The 23,163-nt window shown below is 37.5% G+C and overlaps 2 protein-coding genes across 4 annotated transcripts in view; one reads left to right on the forward strand and one right to left on the reverse strand.

The window, feature by feature from the left end:
* The window catches only part of sirt3 (sirtuin 3), a 29,425-nt gene extending 28,862 nt beyond the window's left edge, over positions 1 to 563 (reverse strand). For 2 of the 3 annotated variants that reach the window (XM_057837433.1, XM_057837423.1), the window contains exon 1: positions 1 to 563. In XM_057837433.1, the coding sequence (XP_057693416.1) occupies positions 1 to 79 (79 nt within the window). In that variant the 5' untranslated portion in view covers positions 80 to 563. The other variant, XM_057837442.1, reaches the window with a different exon arrangement.
* On the forward strand, positions 356 to 22,466 carry psmd13 (proteasome 26S subunit, non-ATPase 13). Its single transcript, XM_057837409.1, has 13 exons — positions 356 to 570; positions 4,381 to 4,459; positions 4,688 to 4,722; positions 4,789 to 4,844; positions 4,908 to 4,951; positions 5,923 to 6,009; positions 8,239 to 8,410; positions 8,480 to 8,559; positions 8,645 to 8,770; positions 10,505 to 10,567; positions 17,236 to 17,316; positions 17,820 to 17,936; positions 22,153 to 22,466. The coding sequence occupies exons 1-13, from the start codon at positions 470 to 472 to the stop codon at positions 22,246 to 22,248; spliced, it is 1,137 nt and encodes a 378-aa protein (XP_057693392.1). The 5' UTR covers positions 356 to 469; the 3' UTR covers positions 22,249 to 22,466.
* Positions 22,467 to 23,163: the final 697 nt, after the last annotated feature.

Below are 23,163 nucleotides of genomic sequence, written 5' to 3' on the forward strand. Positions count from 1 at the left end.
CGCTTGTAGGGAAAGTACTGTTCATTCTTGAAACCCAACAGCGACATAAAATAAGCCTGGAGCTCATGGGATACGCCATTGCACAGATTTATAATTGCAAACAGTACAAAATTAGCATTCCATCGACGAGAAATTCCAAAACAATGTTAACCTGCTTGACAGTGAAGTTCCGTGTCGTTATTTCAGCGCGTGACGTAGCAAACACTACCGTTACAGTATTATTGACAAAATTGTTTTTTTTTTTTTTTTTTAATATCTTTTTTTTTAATGATAAAAAATAGTTTGCGGTCAAAAGTTAGAAAAGCGACTGACGGACGAATTTTTTTAAATTAATTGTTAATAATTCCCACGATGCCTTGCGTCAAAACAGAGCAACACAGCAACAACGCTACAATCTTCTTCCCGGTAGCCCAAAAGACCACAGACGTATATCAGCACGAGTTGCGTTAAAAGTCATTCTGTCGCCACCATGAGAGATGTTACCGGGTACCTCAAACAGCAGCAGAGCAACAGCTCGACGCCGGAGATGGCAACTGAGTGGCACAAACTGGAGGATTTGCACAACAAAAGGTGAAAAAAAAAAAATGTCGTTGACTCCACTTAGCTCTTGCTAGTGTTAGCTCCCCTCATTCAGTCCGATGGCTAGCTGAGTCATGCGCCCACCTAGCATTACATGCTGGGAGCAATATTTACTCACTTTGTAGAGGGAAAAACATCGAAAAACAACAACAACGAGACAATCAATTCTATCCGTACAAGAAAATGTTTAGATAATTGTAGTAATATATGTTATCTGGTGTTCATACAAACCGTTACTGTCGTTCCAAACTAGTTTGATCACAATCTACTGCTCCTTAAAACGTTTTGTTTGATTTAAGAGTGTCGATTGACCCTTTTTTGTTTTTGTTTTTTTTTTAAGCGCGTTTGTCCGATTACATTATTTCTTTACTAATTGCTAGGAATGTTGCAATCAAATTTACAGGATGACCCCCCCCCCCCCCAAAAAAATGGGAATTTTTGGAGTGTGTATTGGCAGGCATGAGCAAGTTGAGTCGACAAATGTGATAAATTGAGCTACTGTATCTTGGTTGTGATTTTCTTGACTATTTTGCACTCGCTAGACATACATTTTCTCCGAATAGTGTAAATAAAAATATGGACTATAATTCTAAAATGTGTGTGGGTGTGTATAATACCGCTTTATATGTTTATATATATATAGTGCCCTCCATAATTATTGGCACCCCTGAAAAAGATGTGTTTTTTAGCTCTTTTTTTTTTTAATTCAAATAATATACGACCTTAATGGAAAAAAGAGAAAAATCCAACCTTCAATGCAAGTGCATTCATTCATTGGGGGGGATCCCACATAAAGAAAAAATATTTGATATCAAATAATGTGTGTCACAATTATTAGCACCCCTGGTGTTAATACTTTGCACAACCCCCTTTTGCCAACAAAACAAGGTCTGGGGACTGAGATGGCCATGGGAGGGGCTTGATTTTGTGTCTGGTGAACCATTTCTGTGTAGATTTGGCCATATGTTTAGGGTCATTGTCTTGCTGAAAGACCCAGTGAAGACCCATCTTCAGCTTTCAGGTAGAGGGCAACAGATTTTGATTTAAAATGTCCTGGTATTTCAAAGCATTCATGATGCCATGCACCCTAACAAGGTTCCCAGGGCCTTTGGAAGAGAAACAGCCCCACAGCATCACTGACCCACCCCCATACTTCACTGTGGGTATGAGGTGCTTTTCAGCATACGCATCTTTCGTGGCACGCCAGACCCACTTAGAGTGTTTGTTGCCAAAAAGCTCAATCTCAAAGCACACGGTCCCAGTTGAAGCCTGGGACTGTGTGTATTTTTGTGTGAGACCCTGGGAACCTTGTTTGGGTGCATGGCATCATGAATGCTTTGAAATACCAGGACATTTTAAATCAAAATCTGTTGCCCTCTGCCCGAAAGCTGAATAGGGTCTTCACTGGGTCTTTCAGCAAGACAATGACCCTAAACATATGGCCAAATCTACACAGAAATGGTTCACCAGACACAAAATCAAGCTCCTCCCATGGCCATCTCAGTCCCCAGACCTTGTTATGTTGGCAAAAGGGGGTTGTACAAAGTATTAACACCAGGGGTGCTAATAATTGTGTCACACATTATTTGATGTCAAATAATTTTTTCTTTATGTGGGATTTTTTTCCCCACTGAATGAATGCACTTGTATTGAAGGTTGGATTTTTCTCTTTTTTTCCATTAAGGTCCCATATTATATGATTAAAAAAAATATTAGAGGCTAAAAAACACATCTTTTTCAGGGGTGCCAATAATTATGGAGGGCACATATATAAATATGCAATCGGGATATCCCTAATTTTGTTGCTTGTAGCCTTTAACTAATTCACTGGCATTCACAGTTATCAACATAAAATCCATTAAGTCAGGGTTCGGGAACCTTTTTGGCTGAGAGAGCCTAGAACACCACATATTTTTAAATGTAATCCTGTAAGAGCCATACAATGTTTTAAACTAAAAATACAAGTAATATGTGCATTTTGTGTAATTTTAATACTTATAAAATACATTAAGTCTCTGAATTATTTTTAATAACAAAGTTATGATGTTGCTAATCAATGATAAGTATTTCTTACCATTAATGCAACTTCTGGTGCTGCATGGTTTTGCTGAGGGCTTTGTAGTCTGGCTGACACTTGCAGGCATTGAAAAACTTATGCTCGGAGCACCATCAGTGCACACTGAAACAAGTTTATCAATCGGTAGATTTTTTTCATTACCGAACTCTGTGAAGGACTTGAATAAATCCTCCCCTCTTGTTGTCCCTTTCATAGTCACAAACTTGCAATCACGCTGAACTGCGATAAATAGCTAACGTCTGTTGACTCATCCAAAGCGAGAGAGAAATTTATGTCCTGCTGAAAAGCTGACAAGTACGATACTACTCATCTTTTTTTCTTTTTGCCATCTTCTCAAAAGGGTTTCTAAAATTAGATGACAATGCGGAAAACGAAACTGAAAACGAGGAAAGTTTACATCCTGATCTCACGCGCACATCGGCCGCTATTTTCGACAGCAAAATATGGCGACCCCACTTGAACAGTCTCTCTGCCTCATCTGCGTTGCCTATGCGATTGATAGATGGATAGATAGATAGACACAACGACATGTATGTTGCCACTTTCCTACAAAAATTACTGCGAACCGGCTTTCTAGTCGCCGGTTGTAGTATATGGACTACGTGCCCCATGATCACCCTGGGCTCACACAGCCAATGGCATGGGAGTTGGGGGGGATCTAACGTAGCACATCTCAGTTGCTATTTGATGATATCTAGTGCGAAGTGCGGGAGTGTTGTCGGAGCATTTTAAAAAGTTAACATACGCCACAAAAGTCACGTCTGCCCATTACTGCACAACACCAGCGTGTGGCCGTGGTCGTCGCCGTTTTATGAAGCTTTTTTTATTATTATTATTTTTTTTATAATTAAAGATTTGTCTGCGAGCCAGATGCAGCCATCAAAAGAGCCAGATTTGGCTTTTGAGCCATAGGTTCCCGACCCCTGCATTAAGTGATCATTTAGATGAAGACAACTGATTTGAACCGATATTTGAAAATTTGCCGAATATCTGTTATCGGTATCTGCCTCTTTTTTTTTTTTTTTTTTTTAATCCGATCGGCCGATATGAAAAAATACATTTAAAACTGGGTTATATTCCGGCTCAGGTGCAGACGCACCTCTGTTTCCTGCAATAGTATTACCCCGTCCTCTGATTGTTTAAATGGTAAAGGTAAATGAAGTTAGTCTTGTATTGCGCCTTTTCATCCTTTTAAGGCCCTCAAAGTGCTTCACACTATATCCTCATCTGTCTACTGGTGACGTTGCACCGGGAGCAATGTGGGGTTTAGTGTCTTGCTCAAGGATACTTTTCTGTGGAAAAACTTCAGGAAGCTATTTATTTAACCTTTTATTCAACTTTATAAGAGATGTTTCTGAGTCTAGGAAATACAGGCACTTCTGGAGCTATTATTTTCTATTTGTGTGATTCAATAAACATGCTTTCGGCATTACAATGAAGTTCAGTGTTTGCATTATTAACTTTTTTACGCCAATTTTTGCTTTTACTGCAACTGAATATCTGCTCCAAAAATCGGTTATCTGCCACTCTAACTACTAATAGTTGGTATCGGTCCTGAAAAATCCATATCAGTCGATCTATAGTTAAAAAGAAAAACTTTAAAATAAAAATAAATAAAATAAAAACTTTAAATAAACACATTTTTAAAACTCGAATCCTTTCTTCTGATTCTCTGAAAATGATGTGATCGGTAATGTCCATACTAAATGCTATATGTTCGACAGGTTGTGGCATCAATTGACACTGAGACTGACCGATTTCGTCAAAGACCCTTGTTTCAAAAACGGAGATGGGCTAATACAGGTGAATTTTCCCAAGGATGCTGTTCATAATATTGTTACGATGATTATGCAGAATTTTCAGCCACATTTTTAATGTAGCATATTGCACAATATCGTGCATTTAAAAAAAAATTGTGTAATAGCTGTTTGTATTAAAATGGATAACACTAAGTAGCATGAGTATAACCTATATTACCATTTTAATTCACTAAAAATATTTACTTCTGTGCTTTCTGCGGACCAATTGCAGTTATATGAAAATTTCCTCAGTGACTTCGAACACAGGTAAACACTCCTTACATCCACTAATGTATTCTTGGTCTTGAGTTAATATAATTTATGTCATTGTAGAATCAATCCATTGTCCCTTGTGGAGATCATTCTCTATGTTGCCAGACAGATGACAGGTAAGACAAAATAATTTGATTTGCATTGTGTAATATGATGGTTGACAAAATCCTTCTTTCCAGATCCCAAAGACGCAATCACTTTTCTTGAGAAGACCAAGGAAAAAGTACGTTCACGCATACAACTCCCTATTATTTGGTGTTTGGGCTTCCAAGATTAGTCGACTAGTCATGCGGTTGACCAGCTGACAACCAACTTGTTCTTTAAAGGCTACTAAAACAAAAGTGTTTGTGATGAAGAATGAGATGTAAAACCTGTAAACAAACTAAAGAATGAGCATCTGAAAAGAAGCACATTTTGGGTGACTGGCTGAAAAAGAGGGAGCGTCGCCTCGATAACTGTGCAGCTAGTATGCTGGTATCATTACACTCGCCTCCCACTTACTATAGGTTATGTGTTTGACGTTGCGTTACAACGTTATGTGAACACGCTAATATCTTGTAACGCAATGCTGTGTTAAAAAAAAAATTCAAACCAACATGTTTTTTTGTTGTTGTTTTTTAACATTTCTATTAATAGCCAACTTTTGGAAATATAATTTGTCTGCAATGCTTTATCTGGATATTAAGAAGAAATTAAAACTTTCATTTATTTTACTTCTCTTATATTACTCATATGCTGGCACTGTTTTACCTTTTAAAAAAGGGTTTTTGTCTTTGAAAAGTTGAATAGTATTTCTCTTAGTACGTGTAGATAGCAAATATATTCATTGCCTATCTTCTCTTGCTGCATCATTTTTTGTTTTGATTTTAATTGATTTTATTTTTGATTTTTGATTTTACATACTAAAATCTGGACCTCAGAGTATCACCTCTGAGTATTTACTTTTCATTTATAAACATACAAGAAATCCTAGTACAGGCTGAAAAATGGAGTTTAAGTTATGTCCGATAATCTTACTTGTTTTTATGTTTAGAGTCGTGTGCACATACTCGAAACACCTCAAGCTGCAAGCTACTGATGGTTATATAAGAGCAGCTGTTTGTTGGCGCACTTTTTTTTTTAATATTTAATCCGTTTGTGGACTAATCACTGAAATCAATCATTTGGACAAACTGACTATTTAATTTGGTCCAGGTGAAAAGCAGTGATGAAGCGGTCATTCTCTGCAAAACGTCCATTGGCAGTCTCAAGCTTGAAATCAACGATCTTCCAGCGACAAAGGTGAGAGGCGTGCCGATATGGAGTTATATTTGTGGCACAATTCTGAGCGAGCAATGATAGATTTTGAGCATAGAAAAAAGAATTGAGCAAAAAGCAAACATCTACTCTGCTCCATAATTGTGTTTATATGTTAGTTTTACCCACTCACTTGTCCCCTCACTCTCTCAACCCATGCGCGCCCCGGTTTGTCCTCTCTGTGCGTTCAGTTTGGCACATTCGATACAAATGTGCCACGAAAGAACTAACCAACGAACCAGCTATTTCCCTTTGAATTGAAATAGAATTTTGGGGGTGCTGGTTATCAATTAAATGTACACATTTCAACATATGTGCCTTTCAATGTACAGCAATCACATTGAATGTAGGGCTGCAGCTATCGATTATTTAGGGAACCGATTAATCTATCAATTAGTTCGAATAATCGAGTAATCTGTTTATTCTGCAATGCATTACATGTTCGTAAAGTTTAGGGTATGTAAAACAAATAAGCAAATGTTTATGCTTGCAATAATAATTATTTTGGCTTGCTAATATTACACTTTCAAAAGACCATTAAACGCGAATGCAAAAAAAAAATTCTAAGTGTTTCTTCAAACGATACAGAATTGCACTTTCATTTCACAAGAGCAACATATGCATTTAAAAATAAATTAAAATACATGAACTTAGCCTCAAACGATATAAGAAAATTAATCAGGATGTAATTATTACAAAACAGTTGGCTAACTTGCAAAGCAAAAGTCCTTTAGCTTAAATGCTATTAAATGCTAACATTGTTTTTTGCTTTTGTTTTTTTTTAAACAATGCTCATAACAAATCGTCCAAACACATATTCCCACAAAAGAACTGCTAAATATACTCGTAACTAAATAACGAAAGCAAAAACAAACATATTTGCTTAAACAAAAACATACCTTGTGTTGGTCTTAGAACAAGAAGCTTTAATGGTCATTGACACAAGAGTGACAACGACATGAGAACCGATGAGTGAGCATCAAGCCGCTCCAGATGAACCGCACCGCCACTAACTCTCGCTCCTTCAGGAATTACAGAGCAGTTACAGAAGTTACAGTGAACACACATATATCATAAAACATAGCAGGGATATGACACGGCGCACAGGTCACGTGCAGGGATTTTTTGTGCGAAAAAAATGAAAACTACCAGTCATGGCTGGAGGGGGGGGGGGGGGGCAAAGATGGTAAAAAAAGGCAGTAGCAGACCGGGGGGGGGGGGGTTGTGTGAGTGTGTGTATGCACGAGTGGATCAGTATTTGTGCGTGTCTGTAGACAAAATAAGAGTCGCAGGGCCCTGCGACCGGCCTTGGGAAGAGAATCAACAGATAGGGCCATCTGTGCGGCTCTCTCCAGGAGAAGGGAGGGGTGGGATAAGGGTGAAAGGTAAAGGAAAATTATAAACGAATTAAGCTGAATAAGTAATTTAATATGTCAAAATGCAGTTGGTCTTTAGTAAAAATCGCGCTCCTAAAGGCGAGGACGAGACCTCAGGTCCCTTAAGTCATTCCCAATAGTCGCGGTCTGCCTCGACAGTTCTGCCATTTGGCGCCAGATGACATCCACCGATACTGTAACAAGAGGAACTATTGTTATTTGGGTTTGAGTTTCCCGTTGACAGACACAGGAAGTCTGTTTTGTGTTTCGTTTGTTATGGTCCGAGTGGCCGAGTTGCAATAAACGTTGACTCAAATGAGTTCAAGAAACTAAATTCTGTGCTTTATGCAGAGTGAAAAAAGCAGAATTTAACACAGACAAAATCATTCGACCAATCAGAGTGAAGTATTACTGAAACAAAATGGTGACGTCATGTACTGTAATGGTTTGCAACGGATCGCTGCATACGTTTTCTTCAACACAACATGGCCGTGTCAATAAGAAAAATTGGTCTTTATACATATATATAACATATATATATTTCTGTCTCCATCCCTGTACCCGTGTATGATGCGCACCATGATTTTACAAGTTGATTTTGGGGAAAAAAGTGTGCGTTATATTCGGGAAATTACGGTATTCGTATTTTATTGTTGATTCCTTTTTTGGGGGTGTGGGTTTTTTTGTGTTTCATTAAAGTACCTAAGCATGCCAGTGTGACTCACACAGTCATATTGTTTCAGGCATGACATATTAAATTTTTTATCCTTGTATAATCCACACAACCTCATGTAATAGGGCCACATTTGTTTGCCTCCGTTTTTTTTGTCTGTTCTAGAAACTAATCGAGGAGGTTGAGGAAATGTTGAATAATTTGCCAGGTGTCACATCAGTGCACGGCAGGTTTTACGATCTCTCAAGCAAATATTATCGCATCATTGGGAACCACGCCTCATATTACAAGGATGCCTTGAGATACCTCGGTTGTGTGGACATCAAAGACCTTCCAGGTTAGCTAATGCATGTTAAAAAAAATCAGAAGCCGAATGAAAAGATAACAATTTGTGTCGATCTCACAGAGACGGAGAAGCAGGAAAGAGCCTTCACTTTGGGATTGGCTGGTCTGTTAGGAGAAGGTGTTTACAACTTTGGCGAACTGGTGGGATGCTCTCAAAATCTTAACCATGTCATGTTTTAATAGCATCATTGCAAAGCCGTATTAAATGTGCTGCTTATGATTGAAGCTGATGCACCCTGTGCTGGAGTCCCTGAGGAACACAGACAAACAGTGGCTCATTGACACGCTGTATGCATTCAATGGAGGCAATGTAGAAAAGTTCCAGGAATTCAAGTCTGCATGGGGCCAACAGGTTAGTAGGGATAAGACGATGCACTTAAATTCACGATATGATGTACCTCGATTAGCCAGAGTCACGATACGATGATATAAAATTTTTAATCATTTATTTATTTACTTATTTTAAACTATGTTATTCAATCGTATTTGTTTTGTTTCAGTTGTACATGCAGTAGTACAGACTTAAGTATAAAGTGAACAGAAAACGCAATGACGATCGCCTGTCATCTCACACTTTGTGGATTTTGCGCTGGGAAATAATGTTATTTAGAGCTAATGAAATAGTCCACCCCTCCCCCCAAAAAAGAAACCATTTAAACCCAAACACTGTTCAAAATCTATTATTTCTACATAAATTATTTTAACAAATTATCCTTAAAGCACTTGTTGAATTTTCCTCATATAGTAACACACATTTTTTCCTAAAAAAAAAAAAAAAAAAATAGCCATAGAAATCACAACACTGTCAAGACCACAATAGCGCCATAGAGCAAATGAACCACCGTGAAGCTTTGAACCAATGTGCTGCAAAGCTTCATTGGTTCAACAAGTTTCATTTGGCCATCACTACTCAATGATGACTTCTGCTGTCAACACTCTTGCCACACAATATGGCTCCCAGCATGCATTGCAGCACCACAGGTTTAAATATCATTCAAACTTGATGTTATGTGCTAATTATTTCTTCAGTTACTGTTCCAGCTGTTTCATCAATTGCTATTAATGCTATTTAGTTTGTTGTTATGTGATCATTTTAGTTTCAGTTAGGGTTTAAATGACCTTTGATTTAATGATCTGCATTACTTTTCATTGTTCATCGAGTTGGTGGAAGCCTTCTGCTCATAGGTTGTAAGTGGGAATCGATCCTCCCTGCCTCATTAATGCCACAAAACGACACAACATGATCAGGTCTCCTAAATGCATAGTATTAATCATATTATACTATATTGGGGTGGGTGCCTCCTGATACGGTACAATTTGCAATACAGGCTAATGATAATGATTCTCACAATATAGCAATACAGCAGTTATCGTCACATGGGTCAGGAAATCAATCTAGAGTTTTCTACAATACAACGACTACAGAGGAAAAATAAGCTATTTCTAAATGGAAAAATACGAATGATTCTTTTTTAACGACAATATGTCAAAAACATTTGTCTTCCTTGCTGACTGAGAATATTTCAGTTCAACATTTCTGTCAATACATACAGAACCTATGTATTTTTGCAGCATCTTTGTAAACAAATGAGTGTCTATCTAAACTCAATCCCTGCTATTGACAGCAATAGATGTCAGATTCTTTTAAACTGAGAGGTCTGGCTTTAAATGCTCATTTTTGAGTGCATGACGGCGCAAAACGTCAAATTCATTTTTACTCGGAGGGGTGAATGAATGTTCGTTCATTTGCCCCCTCCCATTCAAAACGAATTTCATGTTTAGCACTGTCAATGGCAGCCTTTAAGTTCACATAGACATTATTCTAGTTAAAATTTCGGTAGCCACCTGTTGTTTCCTTTAAGCAGTAACATCTTTTTAAAACGACACACCGGTTCTATGTGAGAGGATACCGATAACCTATTGTGGTAAAGTATCCCCATATATCACCACATCGATATATTGCCACACTCATATTCTGTATATTTCAAAAGTCTATTTGTTTTGCGATGTTGACTGCTATTTACTATAGGAGCATGAGTGCAAATGTCATCCAATTAATCAATTCGAATGTTTCTCTTGATTCTAGCCTGACCTTGCAGCACATGAAGCCAAACTGATGCAGAAAATCCAACTCCTCTGTGTGATGGAGGTAAGCAACATGTGCATCAAAATGAGTTCCAGACTGATAACGGAATTGGTTCTCAGACAAGAGTGCTCAAGAGGTCATTTCAGGGCACTTTCACATTTGTTCTGAAATAAACCTTCGGGTCATTTCATTCGTGCATATGTGAAAACAGCAACGTGTTGAATGCGAACCAAAAGCTCGGCTTGCTTCCATACAAGCCCGGCAGCGGTTCGTTTTTAGTGAGAACAGAAGTGACGCACCAATCGACACAAGCCACTCATTACTCTAGTTCTACCTACAAGCAAGAGGGTTGAAAATATAGCAATAACCTAACAAAGCTTACCTTATCGTACATAGTGTCCTGTGAGAAGCGTGTTGTGTGATGTGCAGATCGCACACACATCAGATGGGCACGTCTTCGTTTCGTCAAGAACAGTCAGACATTATTTTGCCAGTGCAATTTGCATTCAAGATAACATTGGAAATTTCCTGACTTTGACATATCTGGTATGCTAATTACAAAAATAGAAACAAAATCGCCACACACTTACATGGCTGGATGTTCGATATTCGCATCGCATTCAGTTTATAGACGCACGTAAACTGCATTTGGGACATCATAATTGTAGTTTGTGGAAAAATGTTACGGAAACTATTCTTCAAAAGATTGCAGCTGCATTTGTTCAGGGTACCCGCTGGTTATTAAAAGTATTAAAAAGGCATTGAATTTAGTTTTCCATTAAAAAGGCATTGAATTTAGTTTTCCATTATTAAAGGTATTAAAAGTATTAAATTAGCTGTCGTAAGTCTGGAATTTTTTCACCGTGGTTTTAATTTTCAAGAACATCTCAGTGCAACCTAAATTATATCCGTGACGAAGTTTTTTATTTTTTTATTTTTTAATTTAATCCATAACGAAGATGACGCGTAGAATTTTTACGATGCACTGCACCTCGTGCGTGCGCGCCGTTAGACTCAACATCACAACAGCAGGCAATCGCAGAGTACCAGGCCCGGAGTGGCTAATCAGGAGCACCGGGACAGTTCCCGGTGGGCCGGCCTGACGTTTGGGCCGGTCGTAATACACATTTTTAACGAAGCTTTCAGTTAAACTATTTACTAACGGCATCACGCAACCCCGCTTTGCGCGATAAATTGTGGCCCTTCTAGCATTCCGTAGTTTGAAATTCGATACCCCGCAACAGGCTCCCTCTCATTCTCCAATGCCGCCAGCTCTGCCTCTGGGAAAGAGTATCATGATATCATCCTGTTGACTTGATTCTGGCAAAACTTAATTTTGAGTTTTAATGGCCGAAATGGGGCACGTTGAGGCAGCATGACGAGCGTGAACCCGTCTGACTGTTGGTGCGACCCATTAATGTTGTTTTTGAGCATGTTTGGATAAAAGTACAGCGATAAACCGTAAATGAACATGCAGAATGAAATATTTTTCATGAGAGCACCACTAAAACTTCTACCATGGAGGCTCCAGGCACTATTTTTGGGCACAAAGACTGAGGATTGGGGTGAAATCCACGTTCTCAGGCAAAACATAAGTTGGGCATTTTAACCCCAAACCCAAAATGGCACTCTGAGTTGGACTGATGAGCATGAACTACCCTGAAATACACAGGTGTCTGAACTGTATAAGTGCATTGGGAGACAGCCGTTTTGGTGAGTTCAATTATTCTTTCAATCAATCATTCAATCTTTCATATTTAATTGCGGTAATTTTATGTCATGAATAATATGAAAACACTCATAAAAAAGTAATGATATATCACATTAATTTTTTATTCATTTAAACTATATACAGTACGCCCCCCAAATTTTGAATATCAAGTAAAAGTTGTTTTATTTTGGTAGATTATACCAACAAAATTGAGTATGTCAATTTGCATGTACCACAAGCCAAAAAAAAATGAATATGATGAAAAGCTTCAGTTTTGTACACACTTGCCACATGTGTAATTCAAAACACCTGCAAAAGGTTCCTCATTCTTTAAAAAGTCAGTCTAATATAAGATAAAATTATAGCTAGTACCCCAAAAATAAAATGGTAACTTCACACAGAACCTGCGCTTGAGCCCATGATCTCAGAACTGTCAGTAGACATGCTCTTCCTCTGTGCCTCCCTTTTTACAAGTTATTTGGAGAAAATTCATATTTGATTCATCTTTACAAGTGTAAAGGAAAACTCTTTTCTTGTTTCTAATGAGGCTTAAATTTGATGAACTCCTGTGCTAATAGGTGTATTTAGAAATTGAAATATATAATTTGTGCATTTTTAAAAATCGCAAGTTTACTATTGACAGCATGCAATTAGTCGCGATTTTAAAAAATTAATCGCTTGACAGCACGATTATTATTACAATATTTTAATAAGGTAGGTCATGACATAAAGAGGGCCGGTCTGTGGCACAAAACTTTTTGTTTTAATTGTATCTTCAATAAATGTGCATTCTTTTGTCAAACACACTTAGTAATTGAGGTTAAATTTGATGTTCAGTGCTTTATTTTTTTAATATGATTAAATATTATCTAAGTAATGGGTGCGAGAAAAGTATTTATTTTCAGTTGAAATGGCATTAAAAAAGGTCTTGAAAGTCTTGAATTTAGATTTATCAATCCTGGGGGGACCCTGTTGTTGCCTCTACAAAATTATATACAAAAACAGGGCTACATGTTTTTCTTCCCTCCGGCCATCCGTATTTGGGACCATCCATAAATTACCAGGGTATCCGCGGGGTCTTAAAAAGTCTAACAAAAGTATTTAATCCAGCCATTTGAATTTAAGGCCTTAAAAGGTCTAAAAATCTCCAAAAAATCTCATAAAAGGTCTTACATAAAATTTTAAATGGTCTTTAAAATCTGTTGACATTACTTTTAGTTAGGGCTAAAAACGAACATTAAGTGCAGGGAACTCACCATACGCTGAATCAACCTTTTTTAACAGTGGCCTTTCCTAAAACCAGACACCAAATATCTTAGGTTGCAGGTGTAATGAGTTATTCTCCAATCGTGAAAGGTTTCTTGGCTTTAGCAACACGGTTCACCACAAAGCATGATGCTCTCAGTTTATTCGCTTTTACCTCGTTTAGTAGATTTTAGCCACATATTATGCAGAATTGACTTGGTTTCAGGGTCCTCTTCTCGCTCAGCAGGTGGCTTTTTCCCCGTAAAAAGCTGTCCAAAAACGTCGCCGCCCGCAGCATACAGTCAACTGGAGCTAACGTTACTGTTTCCCATTGTTGTTTTTGGAAGGCCTTTTAATTTTCGTCTTAGTCTTTTGGACGATAATACTTATTATTAGTCTTAGCCATATTTTAGTCATCTCAAAATGTGTTTGTCTTCATCTAGTTTTTGTTGACGAAAACTCAAGACTAAGTTAATCTGTTTCAGTCAATGTTTACTGAAAATGTTTTGGTCTGTAAAATTTTTTAAAATTATTCCAAAAATAAATAAATAAATAAAGGTTTCCATCTACTTCGAATGAACACTGACAGATGAGCACATATTGTAGCGTCTATAAGGACAATGCCAACTTGGTGATAATACACACTCAGCAGGAAAACAGTATATATAAAAAAAATTTTTTTTAAAAGTTGTCCGAGAGTTTAAGAGGACGCTAGCCGTTAGCATTTGCCTAATGCTTACGCGAATGCCATGCTAACGCTACGAGTTACATTTCATATGATGATCACTCAGCACAGACATTTAAAGGGTAAAGCAAAATTGCATATTCTATCTGGCCAAGATACGATAACAAATCTTACCCTGTAGCGTGTGTACAAACCTTGAGATTTGAGAGGTCACTGCACTGGTGAGTGGGTTTGCGGGGCGCAAAACATCACATGAGTGACACATCCAGACGCTGCGATGCAAGCTAACTACACATAAAATGTCATATATTGTGAACATGTGCCGGAAACTATTGCACGTTTTCATCTCGTCTTGTCAGACAAAAACTGCCAGCAGGTCCGTTATGTTTTAGTCTCCCTAAACATATTTATTATTTATATTATATTATTATTATATTGTATATTATTTATATTTATTATATTATATTTATTATATTATATTATATTATATATATTAAAACATGTCTGGAGCCGCAAAAAATTAAAAGCCTTAAATAAGCTTAATAAGAAGGCAACACATGCTGTATGTATCTGTATTATTAGCCTACTATAAAAATATATTATTTATATTTATTATATTATATTTATTATATTATATTATATATATTAAAACATATGTCTGGAGCCGCAAAAAATTAAAAGCCTTAAATAAGCTTAATAAGAAGGCAACACATGCTGTATGTATCTGTATTATTAGCCTACTATAAAAATGACTAAGTTGGCTAAAAATACACAATGAGCCTTCATGATTTAATGTTTATTTTCCCTGCTGTGCATCCAACGCACCACGGGAGTACTCTAATGTATGATGCCACCTCAACTTTAACTTCATTACAATATTAATGAATTGTTTCATTGCTTTTATGAAATTAAATCCAAAAAACAAATCCGATTTTTGATGTCTTTTTTTATTTTGAGGTTTCGAAAAACAACAAAATGGAACATGCATAACATGCCCCTTACAGTATGTAGGCATGTCTTGGATTTTCTTCATCATCTCAGTTTTGTTTTTGAAGTCTGCATATAGGTGTTCTGATATGTTGATGAATGTCTCCTTCATATACTCACCATATGTGAACAGTTTTCTACGCTTTATTATCTCCCAGGTTGCAACAAAACTTGCAGCAGTGGTGGGGTTTGGCGATGCAATCCACTTCTTAAATCTATTTTTGCGCTCCTCTAAGTTACTCAGAAGTAATGCAATCGCACTTTTTTCTCTTACTCCTAACTGGGTACTCGGCTTCAAATGTAGCATGCCTTCCCTTTCAGTCTTTCCACATTACTCTTTTTGTTATATGACAACTTCTCGCCACAGAGTAAACATTCAGGCAATCCTTCCGCATTGGCAATTAATGCAAATGATTCACTCCAAGAAACGTTGAATCCTCTAAGGACATATAAGGAATTTGCAACTTCTGGATGGTCCCCAACACATAGGTCTGGAGGAATGGCGTCTAACCTTTTTTTGTATAAAAAGTAGATACTAATTATTAGGGGTGTAACGGTACACAAAAATCTCGGTTCGGTACGTACCTCGGTTTTGAGGTCACGGTTCGGTTCATTTTCGGTACAGTAAGAAAACAAAATGCAAAATATAAATGGGCTAGTTAGTTGTTTACTACACACTTTTGTGCTTTCAACAATAGGAACAGTAGCCTATACAAAGCTAGAATTCTGCTCAAAAAGTAGCGGGTATTTAAAGATAATAATCCAACAACAATTTGCCTTTCAGACCCCGCGTATTGGTCAGCTTTCTTTCTGAAAGAAAGAAGAAAAAAGAAGTCCTGTGCTAAAGAGAAAAGCAATCCCATTGACAAAGATTTTAACATGTATTTTACAAACGAAATGCGTCAATGAATTTTTTTTTTTTCTTATGAACGGTTTTCAAAAGCTTTATTGGTGGATTTTCTCAAGTTAAAGCGCCACACAGAAATTAATAAATTCAATTTTGTAAGCAGGATCTGTGTATTTTTATTATTTAATTACAGGTGTTTTAGCTCATTTCAATTTTTTTTATTTAAATGGGCTATTATTTATTTTATTATGTGTTTGTATTTTACAAATGTGATGTAGTATTCATTTATATTGTATATTTTATGTTGTATAACTTTAGTTCCTATGTGAATATTTGTTCGTACTTGTTTTGTTGTGGTAGGAGGGTTGTGTATTGAACACGGGGGGCCGTGTTGGTTATTATTATAGCAGAGAGAACAGCAGTAAATCAACAAAGACAAGTCAACTGTGCCCCGATCTACCACTCATGAGATCTGATGGACTCAAAAAGTGGGTTACGATTGCATATTAGATTGAAAATCGACCGGATCCACCGTATTTTACACGAGTGACTTCCGGTCTGCTAGCTAGTAGTATTGACGCAGGAGGGCCGCGTTGAGCCGCTTCTGGGACGCGTCTAACATGCAGCTGCACTGCGACTAGTGTGCATTTGCTGATTGACTTTAACGGCCGCGTTTCACTTCGTTCTCGCGGCGGCCACGTTGTCATGCCGTTGACGTTTCTTACTATCCTACCGTGTTGGTCCTCATTATAGTATAGAAGACAGAGTAAATATAATCTACACAAACAAACTGTAACCCGATTGACTCACAGCCTCGAAAAGTAAGGGGTTACATTACGTCAGAAACTCGTTCGGTATGTCTCCGTTCCGAACAGAGCACCAAGTACCGAAACGGTTCAATACGAATACATGTACCGTTACACCCTTACTAATTATTTTAACTCCCAAAGTGGAAAAGAACCAACTGTATCGATTTAGCATTTTTAACTTGGTAAATTAAATTAACTTTAATTTAAACAGCTGTCATTGAAGGTGACAAATGTCCAAATCCATTATGACTGTGACGACTTGTAGTCACAATTCACGGCACTAAAATTGTATTATTCACTCCCAGCACTTACATTTAAAATGAATCGGATATCTATTTGCATCAGTTCATAATGTTATTGCACACGGCAAAGAAAAGCCACAGAGAAAATGTCCTCTTTGAACATGCGCCGACTTCATAATCAAGCTTTTCTCATTTGTATTTACAGATGACTTTCACGCGTCCGGCAAACAACCGGCAGCTGACCTTCACTGAAATTGCTCAGAGTGCCAAAATTCCTGTTAATGAGGTTTGTGTGATTATAGCAATATTTTAGATATCCTTCAAGAATGTCACAAAAGCCTACTGAAGCCAATCATCATCAAACTGGAGTAGAAAATAACATGTGAAATTGTACCCACTAATCTGGATGTATTGTATGTTTTTCAAAAGTCATATTCCCCCCTAGGCCAAGGATCATGAATTAGAGCAGATTTATTAGTCTCTCTTATCCATCCTCAACAGTGGGCTTTTGGCTTTGATAGTGGTTCCCTTAGTCTGGCCTTAGGGGTAAAAAAAAAAAATATATATGTCCAAGTCGTCAATGAGTCATGGCTGGGTAAACGTTTTGGAATGCAAAATTGAAGCGGTTTAAAACACGGGTTACTTTGTTGTATAATTTCACACTGTCCATGGAATCAAATATACGTAGTTCAAGCAAGTTTCCAAAAATATTTTGATGAAAAAGATTTCTTTTTGTAGTATGAGTGTTTCTAAACCATTGCCGTAAGATAATGTATTGTTTCTGGGCAGGTGGAACTTCTTGTCATGAAGGCTCTGTCCGTTGGACTCATTAAAGGCAACATTGATGAGGTGGACAAGAAGGTGCAAATGACTTGGGTGCAGCCTAGAGTGTTGGACCTACAGCAGGTGAGACTATTTCATCGATAAAGTGTTGTGAAAATGTTTGGGCATTCCTGATGATTTTCAATATTTTTGTTTATAAAGTTTGTTGTATTTGGATCAGCAACTTTTTATTTAATAAATAAATAAAAAATAAAAAAACAATGGTGGACCTAGCAACATTTAAGAAGTGAAACCATGTTAATTAGCAGTGTAACTGTTTGCGGTTCAAAGCCGAACCATACGGTTCGCCCTGTACGGTTCAATACGCCTTTATAAACCGCGCCTTTTCGGTTTTGCAATTAATTTATTCCAAACGCTTGTGGAATTAATTGATGGAGCTCTGTGTGCATGTGTGTGACGTGAAGCACAGCTGTGGAGAAATTCCGGCCCTGCAAGTAAATCTCCGATCGCTGTCAAGCACCTGTGTAATTGAAGTGTAACGCCATCACGAGCGAAGTGAAAGTGTAACAAGAAAGAAAACAAAAAGCTATGGCGAGCGGAGGAGTGGAGAGACCGAATTTTGAGGAAGTATTGGCTACTTTTAAATCTGCGGTGTGGCAACATTTCGGTTTCCCCGTGGACTACAATGCGGAGGGAGAGAAAATATTGAGAAAAAAAAATAAAACAATTTGCAATGCTCAGCGCTTGTTCCCTATGCTAATGGCAACACTTAAAACATGACTCCAGCACCTCAGCCGGCATCAGAGCAGGACAACCCTGAAGATGACACCAGTGAAAACACAAGGCGGGCTTTGTTAATTTATTTGCAACGCTTGACCCGTGTTACATTGTTCCCTCGCGGACATATTTCTCCAACAACGTAATCCCCAACATTTACGCAAAGCCTTCGAAGATGATTTCGCTAAAGCACATAGGTTCGCCCTGACCACTGATAGTTGGACGTCCCGTGCTACAAAGTGCTACTACCTAACTGTGACGGTCCACTAAAATTCATACCTGTCAATTTGTACGGTCTCGGCGTAATTTGTACAAGTGAGCCCTGATTTGTAAATGTGTACGCCGTACGTTACGTTCAAAATCTGTACCTTTTTCGTGCATTACGTTTTTTTTCCTCCGTTCGGATTTTGTCACCGTTTCGGCAACGAGACAATGTGCGTTAATACGTTGGTTGAATGACGCGGGAAAAAGTCAGAGACACGGAGAGGGAAGAGTGTTTGTTGTGACGCTGTAGCCAACGCGATGCTAGGCTAGGTGGCTCCAATAAATCCTGACTGTAGCCGACAGCCTACAATATACGCCTAGATATCTCATGCATTTTGAACTACATGCGAAATGTCAGACTCTGTAGCGTTAGTAAACAGCCGCCATTTTAGAGCAGTATACTTCTCAGAAAGGCTCTGTTGTAGTGAACTTTTTATCTAAGATACTCCTAAATCGGCAAAATCTTGACTTGAGTATCTTTAAAGGATGTTTTAAAATCAGTTTTAAATCCAAACATAGCAAAGGTTACTATGTTTTTGTTTTTTTAAAAATGAAAAAAAACATGAAAGGTAACACCAAAGGTAACAAATTATCCTTATACTTTAGCACCTGTTGCATTTTGTTCATTTACCGTAATATCCCGAATATAATGCGAATGTTTTTTCCTCAAAATCAACTTGTAAAATCATGGTGCGCATTATACACGGGTACAGGGATGGAGACAGAAATATATATACTTTATATATCTATAAAGACAGATTTTTTTTTTTTATTGACACGGCCATGTTGTGTTGAAGAAAACGTATGCAGCGATCCGTTGCCGACCGTTACAGTGCATGACATCACCATTTTGTTTCAGTAATACTTCACTCTGATTGGTCGAATGATTTCGTCAGTGTTAAATTCTGCTTTTTTCAGTCTTCATAAAGCACAGAATTTAGTTTCTTGAACTCATTTGAGTCAACGTTTATTGCACCTCGACAACTCGGACCATGACAAACGTAACACAACACAGACTTCCTGTGTCCGTCAACTATATCTGTCCCTTGGGAAACTCAAACCCAAATAACAATAGTTCCTTTCGTTACAGTAGCGATGCGCTCGTTCCGATTTCTGACTTCGGACCTCACTTTTATTTTACCGTGTCAATCCATGGAAGAAACATTTATTCATCATGATGAAACGATCAAGTTATACAGCAGCCTTTAAAAGAAAAGTCACATCTGTTTTGTTTTTTCCTGGATTTTGGTAAGTTGGAGAAGTTGTCAGATCATATGATTACCGTGCATATTGTCAGTTTACGGTAATGTTTTGAACTACCAATGTGCTATGCTTGTGCTGTGTTTCACCAGTCAGTAAAATGACATTTCTGTATCTGTACACGAGCTCTGTTTTCTTGTATTCTTCTATTTGTTGGTGCTAAAATTAGGGTGCGCGTTATACACGGGTACAATAATTTTCCCTAGATTTTTACAAGTAAATTTGGGGTGTGCGTTATACACGGGTGCACCTTATATTCGGGAAATTACGGTAGTAACACAAGCACATTCATATCATTTTCTTAAACAAATAGCCAAAGAATTCTGCGGAACACTGTGAGCAACATCAGATATGTACACTGTGGCCACACACCAGTAGCACGCCAGTTGAAAACCTTGAATCATAGCAAGTTACATGGCTTATTAAAAGAATGAAATTACAGGAGCAATTTTCATTAGTTTACTTTTAATAGATGTGATTTGGCCCACTTAAAATGGAAAAAAGAAAAAAAAGAAAAAAAAAACCTTGTTGTTCACAAGATGTTTAGTATGTCACATGTGACAGTCCTGCTTTAACCATAGGAAGAGTCCTGCTTTGGCCTGCTAAGGGCCAGTTGTGGCATGGGTGAGTTAATAAATAAAACATAATGAACAACCACAATAGGAGTGTGTCAACTCTCACGTTAAAACTGTTCAGACAATAAGGACACTCAATATGCCTATTCTCAGTGTCTAAGCAGCTAAACAGGACAGCTTAAAAAAGAAAAAAACACAGGGAAAAAAAATCTCACTCCGTTTCACTGCTTGTTCTTCTATTAGCACATACAGTATGTGCAACACTGTCAATGCTATGATTGGCTGCATAGCGTAAGTGAAGTGAACTGTTTCGTATTTTTGGCTGGACACTTTTTGCTTATTAAGTTGCGTTGCAAAATGGTTAAGAAAACAATTTTGTTGGCCTAGTTAACTAGATTATATCAATTCTAAAATTAGGTATGAATTAATACTGTCGCACTTGCAAAAATTGGCAGCAAAATGTCTAGCTCACTTTTCACTTTTGATTTTTCTCTGTACCCACCCAGGTCATGCACATCACAACTATAAAGAATCCTGGTGTAGCAACCCACTAATAGGAGCGTTGCGTTGCTGTATCAAACGCACCAATAGGAATGTCGCTGTTGAATTTTATTTTGTGCGCTGCATTTTTTTTTTTTTTTTTTTTTTTTTTTTTTTTTTTTTTTTGTGCGCTGAGTATGTGCAAGCAGTTTGCGATTGCACGCAAGCTTAGAGGGAACATTGGTAGTCTGTACATAATTTGAATAACGTGAATAATGACACTATTTTCTTCAAAAGCTTCATTACTTCAAGAAGCTCCATTTGCTTTATTTTGTATTAACAAAGTATTATTAGCACCCCGTTGTTACCCAATAACTTAAATCTTTGTCTCATCAGTTCACAGTACCTTGTTCCAAAATGAAGCTGGCTTATCCAAATATGCTTTAGCACGCATGAAGTGAGTCTGTTTGTGGTATGTGTGCAGACGAGGCTTTTTACGCATACCCAAGTGCGCTAAATTGTTGAACCATGCGAAGTCACACCATGTGCAGAAAAATGAAGTTATAGTTCTTTGGAAGTTGCATTTGGGTTTTTATTGTATTTTGTTTCACACCATCCTTTACCCTGGAATATCTGATATTTTCCTTGGCCTGGCACTTCTGGCCTCGGTAAGAATTGTTTTATTTTTTTGGCAAATTTTGTAATTTTCTTCTTATGCATTTTGCACATCTTCAGGTAATCCAATAAACCTAGTTTCTGTTCTGAAATGTTACTTTCCATCAGTTTTTTTGATGAATCAAAATGAAGTAGTTCATCCAAACTCTCAATAACGTATAAATTGAAATTGTCCAGGGTGCCCAAACTTTTTCATACCATTGTACATGCACTTTTAAAGGACGGTGGTTCCCGTTCAGAAAAAATTATTGCTGATTTGGTGTTGAATCTAATCTCACTTTTGCATATTCCTCCCTACCGCCATTCAGATCAAAGGTATGAAGGAACGCTTGGACTTCTGGTGCGGAGATGTTAAGAACATGGCCATGCTCGTGGAACAACAAGCCCATGACATCCTCACCTAAGACTGTGTCCCTCCTGAACACTGCCTCAACACTCTTTGACCTGTTATGCCTGTTCTTTTTTTCTTCTGTTGGACCGCATCCTTTCAGTAACAGGCACTTTTCATAACTAACTTGTGTTTTACAAAAAAAATGTTCATAATATTATCGCAGTATGGACAAATTAAGTCCTTGACCTCAATAAAAATGTCCCCAAAAATGTCTATTTTTACTTGATAAACTGACCTAAAACATTAGGAAAATAGATTAATTTTTCTAGCTGTCAGATTAAAATGACATTGATACTAAAGTGCCTAAAATATGGAGTTTTAATGTTGGCTTACTCTATGATAGATGAACAACACATCGCTTCACTGTGTTGCTTACAGTCCCAACTAAAGGTGGCTTTGTATATAACCACAGTCCTGCACATAGAGGCGCCGTCCTGCTTCAGGAAAAGCAGTAGTAGTTGTTTATCCCAGTAAACCTAATTGAATTGCATTGATTGCCAAACAACTATAAGACACTAAAGCAGTGCTTCTCAATTATTTTCTGTTACGACCTCCTTCGCCCCTAGGAAGACGTAAACGTTCTGCGCCCCCCTCCCCCCCCCCCAACTTGCTGCTGCCACTGTAAGTATATACTGTAGTATCATTTGTATATAAAATTCTTTTAAGTACACCTCTGCATAACATTGTGTTCTTTTTAATATTAAAGAAAAAAGTAACATAGATCAACTTAAGTGTAAAAAAAAAAAAACATCCTATGTATAAAAATACACTCAAGATACATTTTTGACCGTTTGAAACTGAAAAAAATGTAATAAAATTAATAACAATAAATTCAAATTGATTTGCATCATTAACTCATCAAGACAATATGTCAAACAATTAGACCGAAAAAAACAAAAATCTACTCATTTGCTCCCAGAAACGTATA

Source organism: Corythoichthys intestinalis, chromosome 1 (assembly GCF_030265065.1).
Source record: "Corythoichthys intestinalis isolate RoL2023-P3 chromosome 1, ASM3026506v1, whole genome shotgun sequence".
NCBI classification, from domain to species: domain Eukaryota; kingdom Metazoa; phylum Chordata; class Actinopteri; order Syngnathiformes; family Syngnathidae; genus Corythoichthys; species Corythoichthys intestinalis.

Excerpts from the sequence above, each read along its gene's own strand:
- psmd13 (XM_057837409.1), top strand. The coding sequence starts at position 470 with ATGAGAGATGTTACCGGGTACCTCAAACAGCAGCAGAGCAACAGCTCG. Across the intron at positions 8,560-8,644 it reads TTTACAACTTTGGCGAACTG|CTGATGCACCCTGTGCTGGA; the intron begins GTGGGATGCTCT and ends TTATGATTGAAG. Across the intron at positions 17,937-22,152 it reads GAGTGTTGGACCTACAGCAG|ATCAAAGGTATGAAGGAACG; the intron begins GTGAGACTATTT and ends ACCGCCATTCAG.